Source organism: Schistocerca nitens, chromosome 1 (assembly GCF_023898315.1).
Source record: "Schistocerca nitens isolate TAMUIC-IGC-003100 chromosome 1, iqSchNite1.1, whole genome shotgun sequence".
NCBI classification, from domain to species: Eukaryota; Metazoa; Arthropoda; class Insecta; order Orthoptera; family Acrididae; genus Schistocerca; species Schistocerca nitens.
In genome coordinates, this window is record NC_064614.1 from 632,394,439 (window position 1) to 632,422,092 (window position 27,654).

At 41.6% G+C, this 27,654-nt stretch overlaps 1 protein-coding gene across 3 annotated transcripts in view; it reads right to left on the reverse strand.

Moving 5' to 3' along the window:
• LOC126257893 (AMP deaminase 2) overlaps positions 1-27,654 on the reverse strand; it is a 470,969-nt gene that overhangs the window by 282,312 nt on the left and 161,003 nt on the right. Inside the window, exon 1 of one of the 3 annotated variants that reach the window (XM_049955601.1) lies at positions 10,226-10,334. The exons of the other annotated variants lie outside the window; for them this stretch is intronic. Coding sequence (XP_049811558.1) covers positions 10,226-10,262 — 37 coding nt within the window. The 5' untranslated portion in view covers positions 10,263-10,334. Of the gene's footprint in view, positions 1-10,225; positions 10,335-27,654 lie in introns of those variants that run through there. 3 annotated transcript variants of the gene reach the window in all.

Consider the following 27,654-nt stretch of genomic DNA (forward strand, 5'->3'; position numbering starts at 1 on the left):
CTCTGAAGGTCTCGCTGTATGGTGGTACAACTTGCAATGTGTGGTTTTCATGAGCAATAAAACGGGCAGAAACGATGTTTATGTTTATCTCTATTCCAATTTTCTGTACAGGTTCCAGATCTCTCGGAATCGAGTTGATGCAAAACTTTTTTTGTGTGTGTATGTCGTTGCAGATCGCAACATGTCAACGAAGAACACGACTAATTTCCAAACTGACATCATCCGCCAACAATAACTGTAAACTACCCATCCCGCTTGTTTATGCTCTTTTATTATTGTCGTTTCGACATGTATATTGCCCTGTACGCTATCTACTTTCGTCTGTAATGCGCCTGGTTCAACAATTTACAAACGCCCTTACCCTCATTTATCAACAACTTCCTTGTTTTGCTCTGGTCTCTCACGCATATTTTTTTTCTACTAGCAGAAACTTCTATGAACTTGAAAGGGTTGTCATGTTTGTGCAATAAGTACTTTGTCATGTTGGTTCGTCCCTGTCGACCAATCTGCATTTTTCATCTTCTGACAAACCATGCTGTCAACCGAATCTGAGGCGACTCAGCATTTAAGATGTTACGTTGTGCTATGGAATTCTGCGGTAACTTTCCCCGATAGTATTAAAAATAGTAAAAGAATTAAAAAATATTATGATTATTGACGCATCAAGTGTCCATTGCGCTTTAGATGTTGCCGAATGAACGATTTTCCGCTCGGGGACGAATTTACAGGAATGTACTCCATGATACATCAAAGTCTACACAAGCGGAAAATCCTATCTCTCTACGATTCAAAATCAAGAAAATCAATAACTACCCCATAAACTAACTTTTTCTGCGTTCTCCAATAACTAGGTTTGGCAACCACCCCGCTACTCCCCTCCCAGCCGAAATATATGCAGTCAAGAGCTCATCTTCATTCAGAATCAATCAGGTGTAAGCTTTAGCTTCTCACAATGATCAGTGTTGCGTATACTTCATTTAGAGTAAACTGGCTAGTGTGACATTTGCGTAACTATTTCGTGTATGTGACCTTTTACTATAGAGTGCAGTGTTGTACCTGGGCTTATAGTAAAGAGACAAGACGGAGTGGACCGGTTGCCTACATACTGGTACAACATACTGCTCTCTTATTTTGAAGAGGTCCGCTAGTTACAATGACCTGTCGCCGGTGACAGTCCCACTTGCCCTCACTTCAGGGATTTGACACGACCCTGGTGCACCATTTCTGATCATCACATCAGCGCCAATTCCTCTCCTCTACTCCCATTTCGCCCGTAGCTAGGTGGTCAGCGCGGCTAACTGCCATGTGGGCTAACTGCCATGTGGGAGACTCGGTTTCGATACCCGATACTGCCATGAACTTTACGGGGTGCATTCAGCCTCGCGAGGCCAACTAGGCGGCTACTCGACCGATTAATGGCTCTTCCAAGGTCAAGAAACCCGACTACGGCCCAGAGAGCGATGTGCTGACCACCTGCCCCTGTCATGTTGAGTTGGCGACCGACTCTCGAGAAATATACATTTTTTTCAGAGTTCTTTACTGATATGCCATAGTTCTGTTGTTCTCTGAATATAATTTGAATTTCGCGAAAAAAAGAACACTTCGGAAAAAATCTTGTAAATAAATTATTTTCCAGTTTGTAAAAAAAATACTATCACTATTCTGAATAGCTCACAAAAGTTTTATAGAAAACGTTAATGACATTTTTGCGCAGATGATAGTTTATGAGATAAATGCAATAACGAGGGACCCATTTTCATTACTGGCAAAGTTGGATCCCAACTTTCTAGAAATGTAGATCTTTTCGGTGTTTTTGATATATGAGCTATAGTTCCCAAGTGATCTACACAAAATTTGCATCCCAGTTCTGAACAGCCCCCCCCCCCCCCCAAGAGCTGTACTGAAAAGCCTAATGCCATTTTTCGTGCAGATAATAGTTTACGAGATAACTGTAACAATTAGGGGCTGATTTTCAGTACATAAAATATACAAAATCGCACTAGAATTATCATCCAGTAAATCCGTACATTTCACTATTTCCAACTTGAAGGGTTTCCTAGTTTCCTGTTTGATGGTGTTACGGTAGCCCATTTTTCTGCTGACAGTAAAAAGCCAAATTGTCTTGTTATGTCCTTGTTGGACAACGAACGAAAAGGGCTCCAGGACACTTGTTTGCCGACGCGGGCTTTTTCTTCATTGAAACACTCCAAAATGAAGATGTTTCTAACGAAGGTAAGAGGATGACGACGATCTTAGTGTTGTGTGGACATGTTTCGACGATAACTTTGATCCGGTATCAGCCAAGGCATCCGACAGTTTTTGTAAGGCAGAATGAGAGGTAGTGAAAAGAATGCCAGTATCATCGATCACTTTAAATTCTTTAAAGCTGAGACGACGTTCAATGCTGATAAGATTCTACATTTTTACCAGTGTTATACTAGTAGCTGCACTAGTCCGATAACTGCACAAGAGCACCGACTGAACTAGCATTATGAAACTGTTCAAACGAACGTGTGTAGTATTGTTGCGCATCCCTTTCATACCCACGAGCTACAATTGTATACATTAAATAGTACTGTCTCTTAGTTGTAACAAAAATGTTTTCCCCCTGTGGAAACTTCATGTACGCATTTGTAAATGTTCAATCTTTTTATAAATTATAAGAGCTGCCAACTGTTGGGCTTCATTATAAAAATATCAACAAGTCAATGCGGCAGTGCGTAGCAGATTATGACCGCCAGGATACACGGAGGTGGTGGTTAGTTATATTTCACTGTGTAGCTGAATATTATTATTTCTTTACTTTCTCAGACGTTAAGTCTGGTTAAGAATGGAAAGTGACGCGGACCTTGATCAAGCGTCACTTCCTATTATCTGTACGGTATGTGTTATATTGCATTTAGGAACTTTCGGGTAATTGAACATGTATCAATAATTACGGATTTCTGTAGTTGTATATATATGTTTGGATGTAGCTGTATTGCGTTGATGTACTGGTGGATATTGTGTGGTATGACTCCTGTAGTTGATAGTATAATTGGTATAATGTCAACTTTATCCTGATGCCACATGTCTTTGACTTCCTCAGCCAGTTGGATGTATTTTTCAATTTTCCCTCCTGTTTTCTTTTGTATATTTGTTGTATTGGGTATGGATATTTCGATTAGTTGTGTTAATTTCTTCTTTTTATTGGTGAGTATAATGTCAGGTTTGTTATGTGGCGTTGTTTTATCTGTTATAATGGTTCTGTTGCAGTATAATTTGTATTCATCATTCTCCAGTACATTTTGTGGTGCATACTTGTATGTAGGAACTTGTTTTAAAAGTTTATGTTGTAAGGCAAGCTGTTGCTGTATTATTTTTGCGACATTGTCATGTCTTCTGGGGTATTCTGTATTTGCTAGTATTGTACATCCGCTTGTGATGTGATCTACTGTTTCTATTTGTTGTTTACAAAGTCTGCATTTATCTGTTGTGGTATTGGGATCTTTAATAATATGCTTGCTGTAATACCTGGTGTTTATTGTTTGATCCTGCATTGCAATCATGAATCCTTCTGTCTCACTGTATATATTGCCTTTTCTTAGCCATGTGTTGGATGCGTCTTGATCGATGTGTGGCTGTGTTAGATGATACGGGTGCTTGCCATGAAGTGTTTTCTTTTTCCAATTTACTTTCTTCGTATCTGTTGATGTTATGTGATCTAAAGGGTTGTAGAAGTGGTTATGAAATTGCAGTGGTGTAGCCGATGTATTTATATGAGTGATTGCCTTGTGTATTTTGCTAGTTTCTGCTCGTTCTAGAAAGAATTTTCTTAAATTGTCTACCTGTCCATAATGTAGGTTTTTTATGTCGATAAATCCCCTTCCTCCTTCCTTTCTGCTTAATGTGAATCTTTCTGTTGCTGAATGTATGTGATGTATTCTATATTTGTGGCATTGTGATCGTGTAAGTGTATTGAGTGCTTCTAGGTCTGTGTTACTCCATTTCACTACCCAAATGAGTATGTCAATATTGGTATGGCATAAGTATTTATAGCTTTTGTCTTGTTTCTTGCTGTCAATTCTGTTTTCAGTATTTTTGTTAGTCTTTGTCTATATTTTTCTTTTAGTTCTTCTTTAATAATTGTATTATCTATTCCTATTTTTTGTCTGTATCCTAGATATTTATAGGCATCCGTTTTTTCCATCGCTTCTATGCAGTCGCTGTGGTTATCCAATATGTAAGCTTCTTGTTTAGTGTGTTTTCCCTTGACTATGCTACTTTTCTTACATTTGTCTGTTCCAAAAGCCATACTTATATCATTGCTGAATACTTCTGTTATCTTTAGTAATTGGTTGAGTTGTTGATTTGTTATTATTATTATTATTATTATTATTATTTTGCATGGTAGTTATTGAATGATCAGTTTATTTATTACATCAGTGAATATTTGAAACTTAGTTATTCTAGACCATAACAAGAACCCGAGCGTACAACGTATATTTTGAAAACTGTTACATATTTTTGTATAACTCTCGCATCTATAAATAAACAATCACCTAAGAGCTTTGCGGCATAAAGAAAAATTTTCTCTCCTCTAGAAAAAATTCAGATCTGAAAGGGTACACTCCTACATCCTTCGTAGCCATCGTGTTATCAGCTTCCTTACGTATAATGTTTAAAGACATGTCATCCAAATCTTCGCCTCTTCTTTTAACAGAGTTCCATGATATTCTTCTGTTTCATAAATATTCTGGAGCTGGTGTGTGGTCATGATAGTCTTTGTTTTCGCTGTTTTCAGTAAGTAAACTAAAAGAGTACCTAGAATTCTTGCCAAAGCATCTCCATAGTACTTCAGATTCTGTAACGCTTCACACTGCACATGAAGTCATCTTCACCAATATCAATAAAACGCTGCACAATTTACCTCTGTCACTATTTTACTTTAAATGCCTTGCGACAACGAAACAGCTGGGAATCGGACTGTCCTGCTACCTGAGAACAAAGTTGTCAGAACACTTCCGGGCTAAGCTGCCGTGGTCGATTTGTAGAAATTCTTCTCCCTGACGTTTCGTTCTCAACTACGGAGAACATCTTCCGAGGTGGGTCGATATATCTCTTGTGGCGCTATCCAGAACTGTGATCAGAACTGTTATACGATTTCTTTTCATGTTGTGAATGTGGAGCCCACATTATCGCAATTACGCCAAACTAGGGTTTTCAGTGGAACTCTCTGGGTGCTATCCGGAACTGTCATCTGAACTCTGATGCGATTTTGTTATTTTATGTAATGAAAGTGGGTCCCTCGATTATTGCAAATACCTTAAATTTATCTGCAAAAAAATGTCATTAGGATTTCTGTAGAACTCTTTTTAGAGCTATTCGTAATTTTGATAGTCATTTTTTTCGCAAATATTGTTTTAGAAGATTAAAATTTTACCGAGCACTCTTGTTTTCATCACGAAATTCTGCAAAACTTTCCAAATTTCCCACAGAGAACTCGCTAAACACAGCATATCTATCAAAAACTCTGAAGAAATGAATATTTCTGTGCAGTCGGGTGCCAGCTTCGCCAGACTACACGCCTCTCCGTCCCGGGTCCAATGAGGCACTGGCAGTGGTCGGTCGGACCAGAGTCGGGCGTGATTGCCTCGTCTCAGGCCTGAACACGGATGATTACCTTATGTGCGCGGTTAGTGCCGTGCCACTATCCGGTGCTTCCGACAGCAATTCGGCAGTAGCGGGCTTTAACAATCTTAGCCTACGACCCTCACGATGTCAAAGCCATCTCTTTACCTGACGTAGAGTTCGTATAGCTGCTCTACATCATGCTAATGGCACGACTGGATTGTAAGATCTCCTCGGAGTATCTATATCCACATACACACTCCGCAAATCACAGTACGGTGCATGGTGGAGGGTACCCTGTACCACTACTACTAATTTCCTTTCCCGTTGCACTCGCAAATAGAGGGAGGGAAGACCGACTATCTACACGCCTCAGTACGATCGCTACTGTCTTTAACCTTATCTTCGTGATCCTTACGCGAAATGTGCGCTGGGTCAGTAGACTCTTCCTCCAATCGGCTTAAGATTCCGGTTCTCTGAAATTTCTCAAAAATGGTTCAAATGGCTCTGAGCACTATGGGACTCAACTGCTGAGGTCATTAGTCCCCTAGAACTTAGAACTAGTTAAACCTAACTAACCTAAGGACATCACAAACATCCATGCCCGAGGCAGGATTCGAACCTGCGACCGTAGCGGTCTCGCGGTTCCAGACTGCAGCGCCTTTAACCGCACGGCCACTTCGGTCGGCTCTGAAATTTCTCAATAGTGTTCCTCGAAAATAACTTCGTCTCTCCTCCAGGGATTCCCATTTGATTACCCGACGCATCTCCGTAATACTCGCTTGTTGTTCGAACCCACCGGTAACAAACCTAGCAGCCTGCCTCTGAACTGCTTAGATGTCTTCCTCCATTCCGACCTGATGCGAATCCCACACACTAGAGCAGTACTCAACAACGGGACGCGAACGTCCTATATGCTGTCCCCTTCACAGACGAATCACACTTTCCTAAAATTCTCCCAGTGAACCGAAGTCGACTATTTGCCTTCCCTGCTATAATCCTTACATGCCCATTGGATTTCACGTCGCTTTGCAACGCAATGCCTAGATATTTAATCGACGTGACTGTGTCAAGCAGCACACTGCTAATGCTGTATTCAAATATTACAGGGGTAGGTTTATGTCGAAAATATATTATCAGTCCTTTCATAAACTAACGTCGTTTAATTTACGACAATTCCAAGTAAATCTGAACATAATTTGAGGTACAATTTTTTTCTTGTTTTTACCCAGTAGTAAGAGGAAACACATACGCACGATGGTAATTTGATAAATCTAGTAAGTATCAATGAAAGAATGGAACAGTTTGTTGTGCCTTCGTGGTTAAGAAGCCTGATTATTCCAACGTTCGTATAAAGAATTTTAACAATGTACAGCGTACAGTTGATTGTTAACTGTTGCCTGAAATTGTCAGTGTGTCAACTGCGACTGAAAATAGTTGCTGGTATTAAACATTTTCAGTTGAAGGGGCCAACTATCACACAAATCAAAACAGAACTAGATGTACTTCACGGGTATTCTGCATCATCACTGAAGAAAACATTTACTTTTGGACTGATGAATGTAAACGTGGGCGGACAATCACCGAAGACGAAGCGCGCTCCGGGCGTCCAACTGAGGCTACCAGAAAGGAAACTACTCGCAAAATCCAATATATTGTAATGCAAGACCACCGAAGAAAAATTCCTAATATCGCTGAGACTGCAGGCCTACCACCAGAGCGAGTGCATAATAACCTGAGCACAGAATTTGCTATGAAGAAACTGTGTGAGGGGTGGGAGCAGCTACTGCTCAACTCGACGAAAAGCGCAACCGGCACAACATTTCAACACAATGTCTGGCTAAGTTTTTAATCGCAACACGCTAGATTTTTGCGTCGATTTGTTACTGTTGAAACCTGAATCCATCGTTACAAACCAGAGTCGAAATGGCAGTGAAAACAATGGACAAAGCCTGCTGAATGTGCAACGAAGAACGCAAAGACAATTTTGTCAGCTATTAAGGCGATGGCCCTTTTTTTTGGGGGGGGGGGGGGGGGGTTCCAAGGAATAATCCTCCTAGATTACTTGGAAAAGGGTAGAAACAGAACAGGGCCCTAATGTGCTTCACTGTCTGATTGGAATTTGTGTTGGCTGAAAAAACACACAAGAAGGGCTCTTTCACCAGGACAATGCACCATCCCATACATCAACGAGAACAATGGCAGAAATGCATGCATGAATTGGGCTTTGAATTAGGTCATTATCCACTTTATTCACCAGACTTGGCTCCCAGCAACGTGCTCCTTTTCCTTAACTTGAAACTTTGACCTGCTAGGAAGAATTTTTCGTTACGTGAGGAAGTGATGGCTGCAGTCAACGAGTAGTTTGAAGAGTCTGGCAGAACGTATTTTTCCGATGGAATGAAAAAGCTGGAGAATTGCTGGACCAAGTGTACATCCCTCAGAGGGGACTATGTTGAGAAGTAAGGTGGATTGTTACCGGAAAAAAAACATTTTTCTTGCTTTTTAACTAGACTTATCTCACCACCCTCATATATGCGTTCTATATGGTTGTAGATTGAAAGCTTCGAAAGAACAGACGTAACGCAAAATACAGACAGCCACAAAAGCAACAGCATGCGTTGGCAAAGTAGATAAAAAACTGTCCATTTTCAGATTTGTTAATACTTTTCTTAAAACTGAAGGTCTATATACAGAGATAGTAAAGAGCAATTTTCCTGTTATTTAACAGAAAGAAAATAAAAACTACTGCTGATGACGCTGTAACTTTAGCAAACATGTCTGGGTAAAACGAAACAAAAATTGTTTGCTCAATGCTGAAGAAACAGCCAGTTTTCATAGATGTGCTCTGATCTGAGAAGTCTGACAGATAAAGAAGCGCGCACCGCAGCTCCAGGTATCAATGAACGCAGAGGTAAACAATGCGGACTCCCCTATAGCTGCTGTGGCCACCGCCTACGTGGGCCGGCTTTTGGGAGTCACGTGATCGGTTGCGCAACGCGCCTGCGATTTACCGGCTGTGCTTTTAATTGCCTGCTTAGTCTGCGGTTGGGAACACGGTGGGCCACGGCCAAGCAGCGCACGTGCATGGAGCTCGGCCCCTTCTTCAATCGCCAGCAGGGAATGCTCCCAGACCACTTCGCGAGAGTGCTGCAACTTTCCAGCCCACTACTTGTTATGAGTTCATGCCGCCTATCATTGTTCAGCTGCGCAGAATGTGACGAAGTCTAGATGAAGCCGTAAGCATCGACTGCAGCAAGATAGGCAGATTGAAATTTAACATAGCCTCTTTCTGAATTTGGGAATTAGAAATTTGAACAGCAGTCGATAGTAATGAGACTAGTTTCGGAAATCCAAAGAAACACTCTACTAACTCTACGCATGCTAGAGAGTTACGAAAGGAAGGCGAATTCACTTCGAAAAGCAATATAGTCGAAAAACTGAATAAGTAAACCGGGATGCCTACTTCGGAAAACATTAGATGTTATCTAGGATTCTGGTACTCGCTTATAAGTTAGGCTTACAACACTACTGTTCATTGCTCAGCTCGGGCATGAGTTCAGTTACAGAACAGACATACGGTTACCTGCCTCGCTACTCATAGCGATGACACCTGCAGACTTTCACACCCCTTGTGACTCTCCCACTAAAATTTAAATACAACTGCTCTCAATTATCGGCTTTGTTCACAAACTTTAATTTGCAAATCTAACAAACCTTTGACGTGTAAGGTTTCGTCGAGTATTTTCATTATAGGTGGTATTGCGTGTGTTCCTTCATTTAACAGTAGTAACATATTGCCCGAGACAGAGTTCACATATACCAAGCCATTACGGAGTGAAAAAATTAATCAGTGCCCTTGCTACAATGTGCGTTCAAGCAATTAATGTCTCTGTTACTTTTAAGTAAGAGACAAACACGAGACGTGACGTAAATAGTAAGCTTCTGGATAAACCAAGCTGCCATCATTCTGATAAGCGGCATTCGTCAGACGCAGGCAAGTACTAGATAACAACTGACGCATTGACTCAGGGATAACATCTGTCTCATATCGACGCGTTCCTCACAGTAACCTCTACTGTTCACATTCCGCCCTGGCGCCTTGAAGACAGTATTTGTAATATTTTCAGCGGAAGCAGAAGTACTCCATATCTGCGAAATCGCGAAGCACAGGTTTCAGTATAAACTAGACGATGCAATATGGCACGAGTACGAGCCACATTGAAAGTATATTAACACTTTTTCGTTTTTGGATTCTCTTTTTATTACAAAGGGTAGAGTGGGCTGTTTGACATCCGCCCAGACGTAACAACACAGCTAAAAGCTAAGTATCGGTCCAAATACCCGGCGGAGGTTACAGAAATCGTACAGCAAACCTCAATAATAGACAATTGAAGGAAAAAAAACAATGCCTTTATCTGTACATACGCAACATTGGTATGTTATTAGTGTTATACACAAACCACTGTACTGCAATTCGCTTGGGATACATGTAGTTGTGCTTTGTTCCCGCCATTGCCACGAAGCGCCTAAGTCGCGTTTTAGAACATATCACGTGTACGCGATCCTAAGTGAACGCACCCGCACGTTACGGCGGTCACGCCGCCACACTCACCACGCCACTGCGCCAGGTACCGGAAATCCGTGTCCATGCTGGCGAAGCATCAGACCAGACTGAGCGCCTGGCGCGCCGCACCTCTGTTGAGACCCAGCACGAATCCTCCCCTCCCCCGCACCCGCGCTGGAGCCAATGGGCGCCCCAGTCGTGGTCACGTGGCAACCACGTCGCGAGCTTATCACGCCTCGCCGCCTGGCCAGACTCCGCTCGCTGTTCTGCCTCATTAGTACGGTGGCAGGACCCTGATGCAGGGGTGACGGATTAATTGCTCTTCATGAGCTATAAATATATGCTCTCTCGCCCTCAGTTGGTGGTTACGCTTCCACACTATCCAATCACGCACAAACACAGGTGCTTTCTGTTGTGACAGTATTGCTCTTTTTAAGAAAAACAAGTACTACTTATGCTTTGACAATTCTTAAGTCCTCTTTATTGAGTCCCATCTCACTGGGATATTGGGCTTAACAGATTTTGCACTAAAGTATTCATCATCATTGTTGCATCGAAAACAGCGTAATCCACGATAAATGTGGATTTTATGCTTTTCCTGGAGCAAAATGGAATTATCTTTCAACACTGGAACTTATTCTCTGCAATAAGAGTGTGTGATGAAACTTATTTTTCCCTCACAGATTACAATTGTGCACTCGACCAAAACTCAAATGCAGATTTTTGCATCTTGTGGGCGAACTTACGAGCAATACCTGGGAAATTTAGATTCGCTTACCGGTGATAATGTTCAGATACCTCATGCAGACTATGCGACTCAAGATAACGCATTTTCCTGCTATCCTCCGTCTATAGTTGACGCACTTCCGGAGACTCTTCTTTCCAGCTTCCCTTTATCCCACTCATAATAGCTTAGATTTCAACGCAGGACGTTTCCTTCCCTGTTTCTTAGCGGAATATTTCATTGTTACATGCGCTTGAACTTAATGAATTTCAACATCAGTAATCATACATTCTCTCATGTTTGCTACCAATAAATGCCTATTGCTCCATTTGGGCTAAATAATCCTCTTGTGAAATCATAACGTTTCTTAACGCCTGTGTAATCTTTCTCGTCATCTGAAGACCTGTTCTCCGCAGTGAAGCATCTGTCTGCGGGTCGGAATATGCATATCATGATTCACAGATGATATCGAGCTGCAACTTCAGAAGCGCGCTTTTACTTCAAGGATGGGCCCGTCGATGAGTAGCGGGTAACATCACAAACTCGGAAGTGACTTCCAGTCTTTTCGCTAACAAACCATAATGTGCCGCTTAATTGAGTCCGTTTCATACTTTGTTTCTTCTCGTGATGCTCCTACCCTGATCAATCCATAAAGACTCCAAAACTTTTTTCGCTACACTCTGGACATTGTTAGTTTCGAAAAAGCTTAACTCTCGCTCCCCCCTCCCCACGCTGCCGCCCCCCCCCCTCTCTCTCTCTCTCTCTCTCTCTCTCTCTCTCACACACACACACACACACTCGTGCACAATGGCGCGCTTATACGCACATGTAGAACGAATAATATTACGCATTGAAACCCAATGAATGGTGTTTCTAACGAAGACGAACAGTCTTTCCGGGTACTAACACATAGACAATAATTTCGGTCACAATCTGCCCCGTGGTAAACACAAAACGTGAAGAAAGCGATGTCGACATTTTCTATGAAAAGTTACTATATAAAGTATTCAGATCATGTAATGATAAGTTTATAAGTTTCTAAGAAGTAGAAACCGGTTATGATAGTGACTTGAGGCTGGAAAACTGACACAATAAGAAAATTTGCAAGGCGATCACTGTGTTCCCTTTAGTGGTTTGACTCGTCTGAAGTACATGGAAAGAAAATTGTTTGGCAAACTGGGATAGTTAGTTCTCCCAGTGAAACAATTTAGAACAGTTTGCGTTTCAGTCGTCTTATGGTATTCACTCATGTCCGAACGAGAAAATTCACGTTCCCAAATTAGAAGGCTGCATCGTGCTGCCCTAGAAATGTTATCTGGCGTGACCGGCGCTCTGCTTGGAGCGTAAGGTTTCACTGATCCAATCCTTCGCTAAGGACTTTAGTGTATACGGTCGAGCAGCTGCATTAAACTAACCAGAAGAGGCGCGCGTACCGTGCGCGCGCACGTGTGTGTGTGTGTGTGTGTGTGTGTGTGTGTGTGTGTGTGTGCGAGGGAGGGGGGGTAGTCCTACGCAATCCTACGTTGAAATTAGTCATGATAAAATTTACCGTGCTGATATAATAAACAAAACATCTTTTATTTCACCAGACATTTGTGGCTACTGATCCATAACTTTAGACACGTGCTTTATTCACAGACATCGAACTTAGTCCTACAGATAGCTCCCTAGAACGAAAAACAAAAACTCTGATTTACGAAATATGATCCTACCAACCTGCATAATTTACCTTAGAGTCACGAATCTGATGCGCTGCATCTGCACGCTAAATGCGACACATACTGAAGTTAAATCTTAGTATTGTCATTAGTCCACCATTGTTTTTGTGTTGCTAAGAGCTTCGAAACTGCGTGATATCAATATTTCATTGAGTGACAGTTACGTTTCAGTTGAAAAATGGCTCTGAGCACTATGGGACTCAACTGCTGTGGTCGTAAGTCACTTAGAACTACTTAAACCTAACTAACCTAAGGACAGCACACAACACCCAGCCATCACGAGGCAGAGAAAATCCCTGACCCCGCCGGGAATCGAACCCGGGAACCCGGGCGTGGGAAGCGAGAACGCTACCGCACGACCACGAGATGCGGGCGTTTCAGTTGAAGCATGGGAGATTTGTACATGTTTTCACGTTGGAGTCTAAGCTATTTTCTCCCACTACATGATCACGAACACAGAAGAAATTACATCAGTTAATCATTCCATTAAACTTGCCAGTATCTCTTCAGTAAGAATGCATTCACGTTTAAGACATTAGCTAATGGAGCCACAGAGTGGTGAAACCCAAGACGGAGAAGAAAAACTAGAAGCCAGGCAACATCTATTGTTTTCTAATACTGCGAGCAGTTGAAATCTATTCGCACTATTACGTGCACCGCCCTTCATATGCGCAGAGTCGGTTGGTTAACAATAGTCACTTTCTGGATACTATCTGCTGTTGCGAACCTTATTTTTTACATGTGAAGAGATAAATCGGTCTGTGACTTTTTTACATAGTCACAGGTGTAAAATAATTATACTTACAAATAATACATTTGATGTTGGTGGTAGCTATTTCCGCCACGTACAAAGAAATGTCAGCACGAGCAAAGAGAATGGATTCCTTCAAGCCACTGGACGTTGCTCGTCGCCCTGCTTTGCCTAGTACATTAATTCACATATCGACTTCCATGATGCGCCTCTGTTTTCTTTTATTGTATTCGCTTCCTCTTTCCTGGCCCACCTGGTTATAAGTTGTTGTTATGGTCAGTCCTGAGACTGGTTTGATGCAGCTCTCCATGCTACTCTATCCTGCGAACGCTTCTTCATCTCCCAGTACCTACTGCAGCCTACATCCTTCTGAATCCGCTTAGTGTATTCATCTCTTGGTCTCCCTCTACGATTTTTACCCTCCACGCTGCCCTCCAATACTAAATTGGGGATCCCTCGATGTCTCAGAACATATCCTACCAACCGATCCCTTCTTTTAGTCAAGTTGTGCCACAAGCTCCTCTTCTATATACCGACGGTTAATAGTACTTAAGACTTGCCATATTCCCTCGTATTTCATTTTTGCGATGAACAGGTTCAGCAGTTTCATCTTTTCGGCTGTCATTTTTATTGTTAACGTTAACTTCATTAGTCGGTTCAGTTTCCTGCGTGTTATATTCTAAAGTCTGCCCTGCTTGAGCAACAGAGACCCTGTGTTCACTGAGGTTTGCTAATGGACGAATTTCGTTGTCTAATATAGCAACTGTCTCGTAAAATTTACGAAAAATCTGTTTGCCAGTCTGTGATGCGTCGTAAATAGTCATGTTACGACAATAAAACTTAGTTTCTGCTCTATACCGTTTCTGTTTGGGAAAACAAGGTTTACTTATTGAGAATTTTAACACACTGTTTTTCAGGGGCGCGCATTACGGTTTTCCATGATTCAGGCCCATGGCTTTTAAGAGCCGTAACTTACTTTTTGTCTCACGGTAATTTTTTCATATTACTCTTAAAATGCCGGTGTTTGAAGGATGCTCTCATTATTTGTAACTGAGATGATCATAGCAGTGGGTGTTTCCAAATATTAAATTATACCCAGCTTCCCATTAACAGCGTATTCCTAAATTCCATCGACATGAACATGGAAAGTATTTGATACTATATTACGAGGGTCGGTCAAAAAGTAATGTCTCCCATTTTTTTTCTACTTAAAGAAATTAAGTTAAGTGAAAAATTTGAATTTGGCGCCATTCCTCAAACCTTCTGCAATCCACTGCAGTAGTAACTTTCTGTGTCAACAGGTGGCAGCACAGCAGAAGTTTGTAAGATGGCCGACATCGATGTTCGTTTGAGACAGCGTTGTGTGATTGAATTCTTGAATGCAGAAGGTGAAACGCCCATACGCATTCATGAAAGACTGAAGAAGGTGTATGGTGTTGTGACAGTGGATGTCAGCACTGTTAGACGATGGGTTCGTCGTTGTAAGGAAGCTGAAGGGCAAACACCGTTGACTGACGAAAAGCGGAGCGGCAGGCCGGTGAGTGCAGTGACTCCACACAACATTCAGCAAGTTGATGACATCATTCGTGGTGACCGTCGGGTGACTGCAGATGAAGTGTGTCGCATTATTTCTCTTAGTAAATGCAGTGTGATCACGATTATTAAACAATTGGGGTACTCAAAAGTTTGTGCACGGTGGGTTCCAAGAATGTTAACCGATCAGAATAAAGAGGCAAGGAAAACAATAGCCTCCCAACACTTGCAGCGCTTCCGTTTGGAGGGAGATGAGTTTCTGAAAAAAATTGTGACCGGGGACGAAACATGGGTGCATTTTTTTGAACCCGAATCAAAGAGGCAGTCAATGGAGTGGCGTCACACAAGCTCGCCGAGGAAGAAAAAATTCAAAACTGTGCGATCGGCAGGGAAAGTTATAGCAACAGTTTTCTGGGATACAGAGGGTGTGATTCTGGTTGATTTTTTGGAGCAGGGATGCACAATAAATTCTGTTCAATACGTCACAACCCTCAAAAAACTTAAAGCACGTCTTCAGCGAGTTCGCCCAACAAAATCAATGGCAGATGTTCTTCTTTTGCATGACAATGCAAGACCACACACCAGTCGTCACACCTCTGACGAGATTGTCAAAATTGGATGGGAAGTTTTGCCTCATCCCCCATACAGCCCTGACCTGGCACCATTAGACTTCCATCTGTTCGGGCCACTAAAAGAAGCTCATCGTGGGATTCATTTTGAAGATGAGGAGGCCGTCAAAACGTCCGTGCGTCAATGGCTTAGGAAGCAGAGCTGTGATTTTTACCGTGCTGGGATACATGCCCTTGTTCAAAGATGGACCAAAACTGTAGAGATGGGCGGAGATTACATTGAAAAATGACAAAATGATCCTCAATGTTGTGGTTTTCAACCTATGTAATTGCATTTAAATTTCCTGACAATTAAACGTAGAAAAAAAATAGGAGGCATTACTTTTTGACTGACCCTCGTACATCTTACGCTGGTCAGTGTATTGCACAGTCGGTATTGTGTTAAATTGATATTAAATAATGTTACAGAACTATACGAGCTGATCACAAAAGCACATGTAAGAGAGTAATCCGGAAAGCAAACATGGCTGAGAGCGCGATTTTTTTTCTACTTTAGCACAACTTGCTTCGAATTTATAGACCAATATTACGGCTAAACATGAGCTAAATATCGCCGAGTCGAATAAACGACCTATCACATGTGAAGTAAAATAAAGGGAAATAAAATTTCATTCAAAAGAAGAATATAAAGAAAAGTACCACTTCTCTTTGAATTTTTACGGTGAGAACACACAGTGCGATGAGAAGCTGCAAAAACTGTTTCAAGGTATTCAGAACAAACGGAATAGAATGCTATCGGACGGGTGCTGTTTACTGCATGTTAAAAGAAACCCGTATGCGTTAGACGCACAGAAATTTTATGCAGTATTCGTTGTCTAATCCAGATCTTACACTATGCCATTTACAAAAGAGAGCAACAATTGTATTAAAACGACATTCCAGAGGCAGCAATGATGTAGATAAGAAAACAACATTTCTAAGAGTTGGTAATGTAGTTTTACAACACTGTTTACTGTATGTACAATACAATACGGACAGTGCAATACATTTAACCGCTTAAGACGTACTGGTTAATACTGTTGCCAAATACTTTAGGCTTATATCAATGGACTCAGGTTTATATCAATGGAGGCAGGCTCACGAAATGTATGACACCCGTAGTGACTAATGTTGTCAATAATCTTGTTAACACGAGAATGTGGCACTTCGGATATATTTACTGGACTCTGTATGGTACTCCTATTTATCTGATACCCCAGGTACACCCGCAACCCGGGGGGCTGTTGGCATGAGTAATAAAGATACAGTCTGTCTGTGGGACGATAGTGGGCAGTATTCTTGAACAGAGGGTTCACTTCAATGTTTGTTTGCTTTATCCGTGTGACAGGGAGGCAGCATACATTCATTAGAACAGGTAACCGAATACAGAAGCTGCGCGTCAAAATAAATGTCACGAAAGTGTTTCAAAAGAGAAGTTTTCAAGGATTTTACTGAATGCTTATCGTACCTTAACAGGCCAGGAACTGAAAGCGCTACAGCAATCAAATATCTATGTGAATGAATTATGCCTTGTTGAAATTCCAAAAGACTACATACGTCATACCGTTTAGAGGGCTGAACGTGGCTCGATTATGGAGCAAGTAAAAATCATTCATATCCTTGCTAGTAACAAAGATCTAAAAATAAAAACTGACAATATTGCAAAACCGTCCATATAATGTCAGAAAAAGATAAGACGTAAAAGTTTGGTAAAACTTTACCATTTAGAGGTCTCTCAATCTGTACGTTGAGCAAGAGCTAAAGGATTACAATGAGAAACTCGAAAGCTAATTAAAGTTCATGGTAAAGAAATAAAATATTTGACAAAATTGCAATGTCATCAGAAAATCTCAGAGACGGTAAACGACTTGGAAGCTCACATGAAGGGAATGGATAGTATCTTGAAAATAGGCTATAATGTCAACATTAACAAAAGTGAAACCAATGTAATGGGATAAAAAGGAAGGAAGGTTAGAGTTTACGTACCATCGATGTCGAGGTCATTAAAAACTGAGCGAAGGCCAGATTGTAGATGAATGAGGAAGGAAATCGCCCGTGTCCTTTTCAAACGAAACATCCCTGTGTTTGCCTCGAGCGATTTAGGCAAATCACGAACAACCTAAGTCTGGATGCCCGGATGGACATTTGCACAGTCGTCCTCCCGAATGCGACTCCAGTATGCTATGGATTTTGCTTTTTGGAGAGCAAATTAACGGACGGAGCCAGAGACAGAGAGGATATAAAATTTACACTGGCAATAGCAAGTAAAGCATTTCTGCAAGAGAAATTTGTTAACGGAGAATATAAATTTTAAGTGTTGTGGAGTCTTTTCCGATAGCAAGTCTCGAGTATAGCCTTGCAAAGAAGTGAAACATCAACGATTAGCGGTACATAGAAGAATAGAATAGAAGCTTTTGAAATGTTTTGCTACAGGAGAATGCTTGAAACAACTTTATTTAAATGAGTGTATCTGTAATTAAATTGCTGAATGACAGACCCACAATATCCTAGCGCAACGCAATCTGACTGCTCAAAAAAAAAAAATCTTCATTACGCGAACTGCTGCAATACAGCGAGCGTCAATACTGCCAGCTAAATAAAAGATTCTAACTACTAAAGCATATGGTTAGCAAAGGAAAAATTTTGTTGCAAACCAAATAATGTATTTTTTTTATCTTAATAATGTGACATCCAGTTCAAACACGAATATAAATCGTCATTGACATCCAGTACAAAGTTATATAATCATGAATAATTTTCAATCTCCAAGTCGGATACTTCCAGATCGTTAGCCTACGCTAACACTTCAGACCTCTGCCCTCCATCAATGCTAACTCCACACATCTGACATCCATCACTACTGGCTGTTCACCCCCAACTGCCCAGCAGTAGTTCCATCACTGCTGGCGACTAACTTACAACAACCCAACAATACTTCCATCACTGCTATCGACTAATTTCCAACTGCCCAACACTAATGGCAATTAATTTCCAGCAACGAGCCCAAACAGCCACAGTGTCTCTTACAAAGAAAGCGCAGTCAGAGATCCAATGCAAAGCGCTACACAGCGCTACCAACACAGAAGCAGACCACTTACATGATGAGTATCAGTAATGTAGATCTGATAGCTAAAAAAAGGCTATCAAATAGGGGAGATTTATGGCACAAATTAACTAAAATAATGAATCGTTTGATAGAAGACCTCCTGAGGCGTCAGGGACACATCAGTTTGGTAATGGAGGGAATTTGGCGCATAAAAATTGTAGAGCGCGACCGTGGCTTGACTGTACTAAACATGTTCAAGTGGATTTAGATTGCAGTAGTTATGCAGAGATGAAGAGGTTTGAGCAGAATAGAATAGCTTGGAGAGTTGCATCAAACCTGTTTCGGCTGTGTAGAACCATACCATGCTCCCGACCAATGGCTGGAATGGCTGGCTGTCCTGTGCATGTCTTGCTGCATGTCCAATGCTGATGTCAGTCTCGTGTCTGCAAGGCTACCAGCCAATGATATTTCACTGTGTGGCAGCTCTCCCACTCAGTATTTCCATGCCATCATGTCCAAGCACACTGTCATATGTTATGCTGAGTGAGCAGTTGCTCTCTGGGGTCTTCAAATGCCACCAAATAGCCACCATCAACCTCTGTACCAGTGTCTCACTGAATAAAGAATGTCATTGCTAATTGAGCTCTTCCGATCCCATAACCACCAGGGAGCTGGTAATATGCAATCCACTGACCTGCACAAGTCATCCTGAGATGAGCATCCTGGCATTAATCATGTTTGCACCCTTCATTGCACTATAATTGGTATTCGAAGAAAGACAGTGACAGTGAGTGACACTGTAGGACAGTATTCATCATTATCCTCTCGACATGTTGAGTGAAAACATAATGTTTTAACTTTCTTCCATGCAATTGTATCGACAATGTCTAATTGCCTAAATTGGAAGGTTGATTGAAAGATGTGACTAGGGACAATAATGGTGGTTTGTACCAAGTTAGGTGTGGGCAGTGTAATTTGCTGGGGCAGTGTAATTTGCTGCTCCCTTCACCCAGTCTTCAGCAGTGATCTGTTTTAAATGTAGGAGGCCTGGTCATTATACCAGAGAGTGCACATGGTTATCTCGCAAGTATAAAGGCTAGGAGTGTTTGTAGTTGAGTGTGTGATGGTGATATTAGTATTAACTCCTTCCCTATGGTATTTTTCCTGTTGCATTTTCCTATTGTATTTTTTCCTATTGGTATAGACACAGACTTTATAATGAGCAAAACAATGGAACAATGAGTTACCACTGCAGAAGCAGTTTAGCCTTTACTAGAGCAGATGGCTCATAGTTAGGCAGATAACATAGGCTCACAGAATCAGGTAAATACATCAAGAGAGGATAGATTCCCTGTCAGTACCTATCCTAGATCCTTGTCCCACTTTTTTGTATAGAGCAGGATAAAATATGTTAGCATTGAAGGCCACAACAACAAGAAATATGTTATGGTGAAAAGTGTGTGCAAACAAAAACGCTAGGTCCAACAAAGAGTACAGTAAAATATTCCTTGAGAGAGAGAGAGAGAGAGAGAGAGAGAGAGAGAGAGAGAGAGAGAGAGAGAGAATATTAATATACAATGTGTGAGGTAAACCATACGTTAGATGCCATTAGCTGAAAGAATCCCAAGTAAACTAATTTCTCAACTTCTACAATGATGTACAGAGGATGGACATGAACACGCTTTCTCGAAGAAGCTTTACAACATATCAGCTGGAAAGTGGCAAAGAGTAATCTACGGAGGGATGGTGAGGTAGTGGGCATGGAGAAAGCACGTGGTCTCAGCCATGATGACAAAAATAATTTAAGAATCACTGCGTAAATAAATGCGTTTTTTGCCCTGAGCCCCTCACACAGTTACAGAAACAGACACTGGCAGCAGAAGTTACCGCTCACTCTTTGCATGAAACTGGTCAGCCATTGTCAGTCTTGTGACATTTTTCTTTACGAGAAAGAAATGTCTTTGACTTTTATCCTTGCAAATCTCAAAACAATGAAAATATACTCGCTACGATGTTTCACGCCTCAGGCAGTTACGGATAATTTCATATATTTCTTTCAAGACGTAAGTAGATAAGAATGATTACAGTTCCAGGTGCCACAATGACGAGGACATCAGAGATGGAGCACAAGCTAGGTTAGAGCAAGAATGGAGATCAAAATCGGTCATGTCCTTTTCAACGGAATCATGCCACAATTTTACTCACCTCAATTAGGGAAGTATCAGAAAACATAATATACAATGATGAGACAGAGATCTGAACTGCGTTACTTCTGACTGGATCGACAGTGCGCGCTAGACAAAAATATTCATCTTGCTGGGCTTCCATTCCACTGATGATTGAAGGAGAAGCGTCAAACCGAAACAACTATGACAATGTTCGTAATACTACTTGTCCACTACTGAATAATTTACAGAATAGAAGATTTATATTCTAACAACACTCACAATAGACAAAATTTTATAACATGGCCAGCCACAGCCGTGGAAATTCATAGTAAATCGAACTTAAATAAAACCACAAACAGCTGTTTGTAGTTTTATTCAAGTTAAATGTATTCTCATCATAGTTGAGAGCTGCGGAACTCAATCAGTTTTGTCTCTTCAGACAGCGGTAGAAATTAAATTTCTATCATTGTCTTTGGCAGTGCCGCGGTGCGTACGAGCTGCAGCGATAAAGGGAGGGAGGACGAAGTGCGGCCTGGAGCGATGTGAATTACACGCCACGCTAAAACTTGCTGCAAATTAGTGTTTGCGTAGCAAAAACTAGCTTTTGTAAAAAAAAAAAATGCAACACCTACGATGATATATACTACTGGAGCACATTTTACACCACTGATTCGTCAAATGTGCATATGATTAAGGTTACAGAACTGTAACCCTCATTTAATTTTGGAAATTCAACATCGTGTAAACCGTGCCACCATCAGACCCTAACTTTATTTATTTATTTACACCTCAAGTTCCGTATGACCAAATTGAGGAGCAAATCTCCAAAGTCATGGAACGTGTCAGTACATGAAATTACAACGTAAAAGTAATAACAAATAAAAATGAAATGTTTATAAATCCAAAAAAGTCATGTCATAAGTTTAAGTAAACGCAATCAACAATACAACAAGAATCAGCTTTATTTTTCAAGGAACTCCTCGACAGAATAGTAGTGACCCATGAGGAAACTCCTCAGTTTCGATTTGAAAGCGCGTGTATTACTGCTGAGATTTTTGAATTCTTGTGGTTGCTTATTAAAAATAGGTGTGTTAGCACATGGAACATCGTCAGTGATAGCCAGATCGTAAGAAAGAGGTTGCGACGAAGCACATAACTGACATGTTTGATGAGATACATCGTAGCAGAACGCACGAGGCAAGGCAGTAATGATACCCGTCCTGCCATTCAGAAAGCACACAAGTGGCGCGACACTGTGCTACTAAATGGTACTATATGGATTTACTTTAATAAGTAACAGAATGTGCCGGCCGAAGTGGCCGTGCGGTTAAAGGCGCTGCAGTCTGGAACCGCAAGACCGCTACGGTCGCAGGTTCGAATCCTGCCTCGGGCATGGATGTTTGTGATGTCCTTAGGTTAGTTAGGTTTAACTAGTTCTAAGTTCTAGGGGACTAATGACCTCAGCAGTTGAGTCCCATAGTGCTCAGAGCCATTTGAACCATTTTTAGTAACAGAATCCAAACCCACCTGATACAAAAGTTATTCAGAGTCCCTCAACATACAGGTGTCATCACTACTTCATGTTCTATCCAATGATGCCTCACTCAACAATGCAAGCCGCCAGTTTGTGGTCAGTACAATAGCGACTAGTAAATATGTTGTCATCACTGCCAGACAAGTTAAAGTGGGACTCGTGTGGTATAACTACACTTTGCCACTCAGCACGCCAATGAGAATGTATACGTCATGGATGGTTGTGGCTTCTGGATAAGGAGAGCCGCCGCAAATGCAGTCCTCTGCACGCAGTGAGCTGCTACAATGCTCTAGCGTAAAATAATCACTGCACGGGGTTCTATAGATCCTTACAATCTTTGGCGACAAGGCACATACCGCGACGTAGTCACTTTGCATAATCCAGTACCAGCTTGTCGTTGCGTATGCATCTTTGTATCTACTAGTGCCACAAATGCTTAACTATCGAAGCAGTGCGCTCGGTAAGAGCCAAACTGTCTCTATATAAATCCATTTTTTCCGGAATCCGGTCATTCTGCCCTGTTCGAATTGTCTCTCATGGTGGTATTAGTATATTTGATATAGAGGAAGTCAACTGACACATGTTTCCTACGTTCCCATTTCCCTGGCCCGAGTATGGCGTGACTGAACTACGACGTCACACAAGAATGGGAGCTGCTTGGCCTAAGTGTTCGTCATCTCTGTAATCCTAATGACTTGTTGACCGTACGCGGTCATACATACACCTGCTCTTAGCATTTTTATTCATGCCACACATTCTATATCGATGTTTCTATTTCATCAAACTGTAATGTACATTCGTCTTTCCGAGTGTACGGCGGACTCCTAACATTTCTGGCAGTGCATTTTAACATCGGAAGAATTATAAGGCGACACACAACCCATTCGTGTACGTGGACGTCAGAAGTATCCGAACACCTGGCTGAAAATGACAAGTTCGTGGCGCCCTCCTTCGGTAATGCTGGAATTCAATATGGTGTTGGCCCACACTTAGCCTTGATGAGACCTTCCACTCACGCAGACATACGTTCTATCAGGTTTCTTGGAGAATGGCACCCTATTCTTCAGGAATGCTACACTGAGGAAATGTATCGATGTCGATCGGTGAGGCTTGGCACGAAGTCCACCACAGGCCGTCCATTAAATGGTTCAAATGGCTCTGAGTACTATGGGACTCAACATCTTAGGTCATAAGTCCCCTAGAACTTAGAACTACTTAAACCGAACTAACCTAAGGACATCACATACACCCATGCCCGAGGCAGGATTCGAACCTGCGACCGTAGCAGTCCCGCGGTTCCGGACTGCAGCGCCAGAACCACTAGACCACCGCGGCCGGCGGCCGTGCATTATGAACAGGTGCTCCATCGTGTTGAAAGATGCAATCGCCATCCCCAAATTGCTCTTCAACAGTGGAAAGCAAAAAGATGCTTAAAACATCAATGTAGGCCTGTGATGTGATAGTGCCACGCAAAACAACAAGGGGGTGCAAGCCCCCTCCATGAAAAACACTACCACACCATAACACCACCTCCTTCGAATTTTACTGTTTGCACTACACACGCTGGCAGATGACGTTCACCGGGCACTCGCCAGATCAACACCCTGGCATCGGATCGCCACATTGTGTACCGTGATTAGTCACTCTACACAACTTTTTTCCACTGTTCAATCGTCCAATGTTTACGCGCCTTACACCACGCGACGTGTCGTTTGGCATTTACCGGCGTGATATGTGGCTTGAGCAGCCGCTCGACCATGAAATACAAGTTTTCTCACCTCTCGGACTCTGTAAGTCAACAGACGAGGTCGGCCTATAGCTTTTGTGCTGTTCCACTTCACTGTCACATCGGAAAAAGTGGGTCTAGGGATGTTTAGGAGCGTGGAAATCTCGCGTACAGAGGTATGACACAAATGACACCCAATCACCTGCCCACGTTCGAAGTCCGTGATTTCCACGGAGCGCTCCATTCTGCTCTCTCACGATGTCTAATGACTACTGATGTCGCTAATATGGAATACCTGGCAGTAGGTGGCAGCACAACGCACCTAATACGAAAAACGTATGTTTTGGGGATGTCTGGATACTTTTGATCACATAGTGTAATATGCGAGAAACTCATTCAGTGGGAGGCAGTCGAAATCCCCGTCCAGCATCCTAATTTTGTTTGCTTTTGATGTGTCTAAGTCACTTTATGCGAATACCCAATGTTTGTCTAGTCAGAGACTCCGTTGAGTAATTGAGGTTTTGAGATCAATTGATGAACATGTCACTCGACAGTAGTTTTGAGATACATCGCAAAAATTGTATAATAAGGAGTAGCATTATTTCCGAACCTTACAGTTACTCCCACATGCTCCTCAGGAAGAATGCAATCTTGTACCAAAACGTGTAACGCAGAATAAATCGAAATAGTAGAAAAGATTGATATATCCCCTTTTTGATTTAAACACCACTCACTTTATCACAAGTATCGTGTAACTAACAAAATAGTATATTTTGGTGCAAAATGTTCTTTCCAATCATTTCAGCATGTTAATACACATTCCTATTACTTGTATAAACATTCAAAATTAAACAATACATATCAAAACAGACAATACAATGGAAGACAATTTCCTTTTTAGTGCCTTGGCTTGTAACACGGGAGAGTTGATTCCACTTTTTTATTTATTAAAGAACCCAGTTTATATTTACAGACACACATATCCATGAACCTGTCACTCTTTATCACTGTCCCAAAGTTCCCTTCCAGATTTATTGTCTTCTGATCGGCCAGTCACTTTATCAATCCGACATTTCTTTAGTGTTATCAAAATACCGACGAAACTGCTTAGGGTTGGCATCAATCATACGTGAAACACACTACAGTTTGTCAGTTTCAGAGGAATGATGTCCATGTATGCTCTTGGCACATTATGAAAATGAGGGACTATCCCAGTCTTAACCAGAGGAAATTCATATTTCACTAGTCCACTGCTGTGAAATGAAAGAGAGACGCATTTTGACCGAACAGTGTACTGAAATACTTTGTTTACCTCATCGCGCTACAGTGCTGCCATCACGCCTAAAGTTCTCTCACACAATACGGGGACTTGTCTCTGTAACAAGCCCTCTTTCTGTACGAAACGAAATTTCAACAGTGGTTTAGACAGGGAAAAAATTACTGAACAAGTCCCATTTTAGAACCAACGTATGCAGAATCGTGTGAAAACAACAACTACAGTAATAACAAATCTACCACAAAAATGATGAAAGATCCCCTTGTGTTCTCAACGCCTCAATTACCGCAGCACATACGCGATATTAATCGTCTGTTCTTTCTTTCTCACTTTAATGCCGTCAATAAACGTGAAGCATCAGATATTCCGTAGCATGGCAGAACGAAATAAGCGTTCTCTGCGACGTGGCCACGGTGCTATCTGCAAAGGGCAATCACGGCAAGTAAGTCACGTGACGCGCCCTCGCGTGCCGAGGCGCCGCCGGTGGCCGGCAATACGAGGGCAGAAGCACGTACTACAGCTGCTTACATGCCGGCGGTCAGGCGCGCCGCTCACGTGACTCATTGCCTGATTCTGACACGGTGTATACAGTGAGACCAATTACGTTGTAGTTCTATTATAGTTAATTATCTGAGATGATCAGATGCTAGTAGAGGAAGGTAAGCAGGAGAGGTTCTGGAATCTGAAAACCGAGGGAAGTTGCGGACGGTCCTCCTATGTCGACAATTCATACGCTTCTTTTACTCCCTTAAGGGGAGCCGGAGGTGCCTATGCTGCCCATCTTAAAATCACTAAGTTTGAGGAACATTTATGAATGAACTACCAAATAGAAACATTTGAATATTTTTTTTTTTTTTTTTTTTACAGATAGAGTGGTTTAGTATTGCAGTTATGACAGAGGGATTTTGGAGTATCTTTTCTAGTTTCCCTCCAATTATTTTTCTTATTAATGACCCAAATTTTTTTTACAAATAATTGCTTTATAATTAAACTGAAATGAAACTACTGAACATATTGCCAAATGGCTGTATTACAATGTAAGTTTGACCACTAGGAGTGCTGTATAAAAATTTCATCTCTCTAGCTTGAGTGGATTTTGAGAAAATGTTCCTTATATTCGAAAAATTCTAATTTACGGGAAATGGCTATCTAAGTTTCTCAATACATTCCTGCACTATAGGATGAATTATCAGGGTCTTCTTCTTCATCCTCCAAAAGCTTCCTCTTCTGTCTTCTTTTCTGGCCTGTTGTTCCATCATACTTCATATGCCTTTCTCTTCTTTCTGCTCCTCTTATCCTTTCTCTGTCAATATTTCTTAGTGCTCGTACAGTGTTCACCCCAGCTGTAAATCCTAATGCCTTCAGAACTTCACACTTCACACTGTTCCCTTGGTTGTATTCCATTTATCACAGCTGCTGGCAAACCATGTTTGTGTTCATAGTCCTTTTTTGCATCATATTTGCACCAGGAATCTTTTGGGCACAGACTGTGTTGAGGGTATTCATTGGAAGAGGTAGTATGAAGAAACAATGCCCACACTGCTTTTCGCATGTCACTAACATTACCAGTATTTTGCCTTATAGCATACCCATAGTATCTCTGTAGACGTTCAATCACCTCATCAGTAAGCCTGCCTCTCCCTCCTATTCTCTTTCCATCACTGAGCTTACTTGAACCCAAAGTTTGTTTGAGCCTTTGAAGCCGTGCACCCATATGCTTTTGCACATGCCCAGTGCATTCCAACTTTTCAACTACAAATTCATTTCCATATGGTTTCAGTTCCTCTATAGTCTTGAAACCTTTGGAGTCACCATCCCCAAGGTAGTATTTGTACCTAACGTTGTATCTGGGAACTGAACGTTCAAAAATTTGTTTCACTCCATCCACTTCCATTGCTCCACTTGATCCACTTGATACACTAAAATTTGCCTCACAGGTTCCACTGTGCTCTCCTTTGATTTTATTTTTGTACCTACAATGTTTTGATAATATTGCAACATCTATCACTTTTGCACTATCACCACAACTAGCAGTTACAACCCCCATTCAGGGATTTATGACCCCTCTTTTGCCAGGAACCATCTAATGCCACTACCAAATCCCTAGAACCACTGTTCATTTCTACAGATTCCTCCACTGCTTCCTTCATGGTTTTCAAAGCCACATCTTCAACAGAGGATCCTACCAGTTCACAGTAGTACCCAAATTTGCTTGGAGGCGATGGCAAGTTCATAATGACACAAAACAGTTTACCAGCAGCAGACCCTTTTCCAATGGATCGAAGACCATACACAAGTCGAACATTCACATCAAACACTCTAGATCGTCCATTTTCACCAAAGAGACTGGCATGTGAATTGTAGAAAGTCACTTGATACTTGCGACATGCACA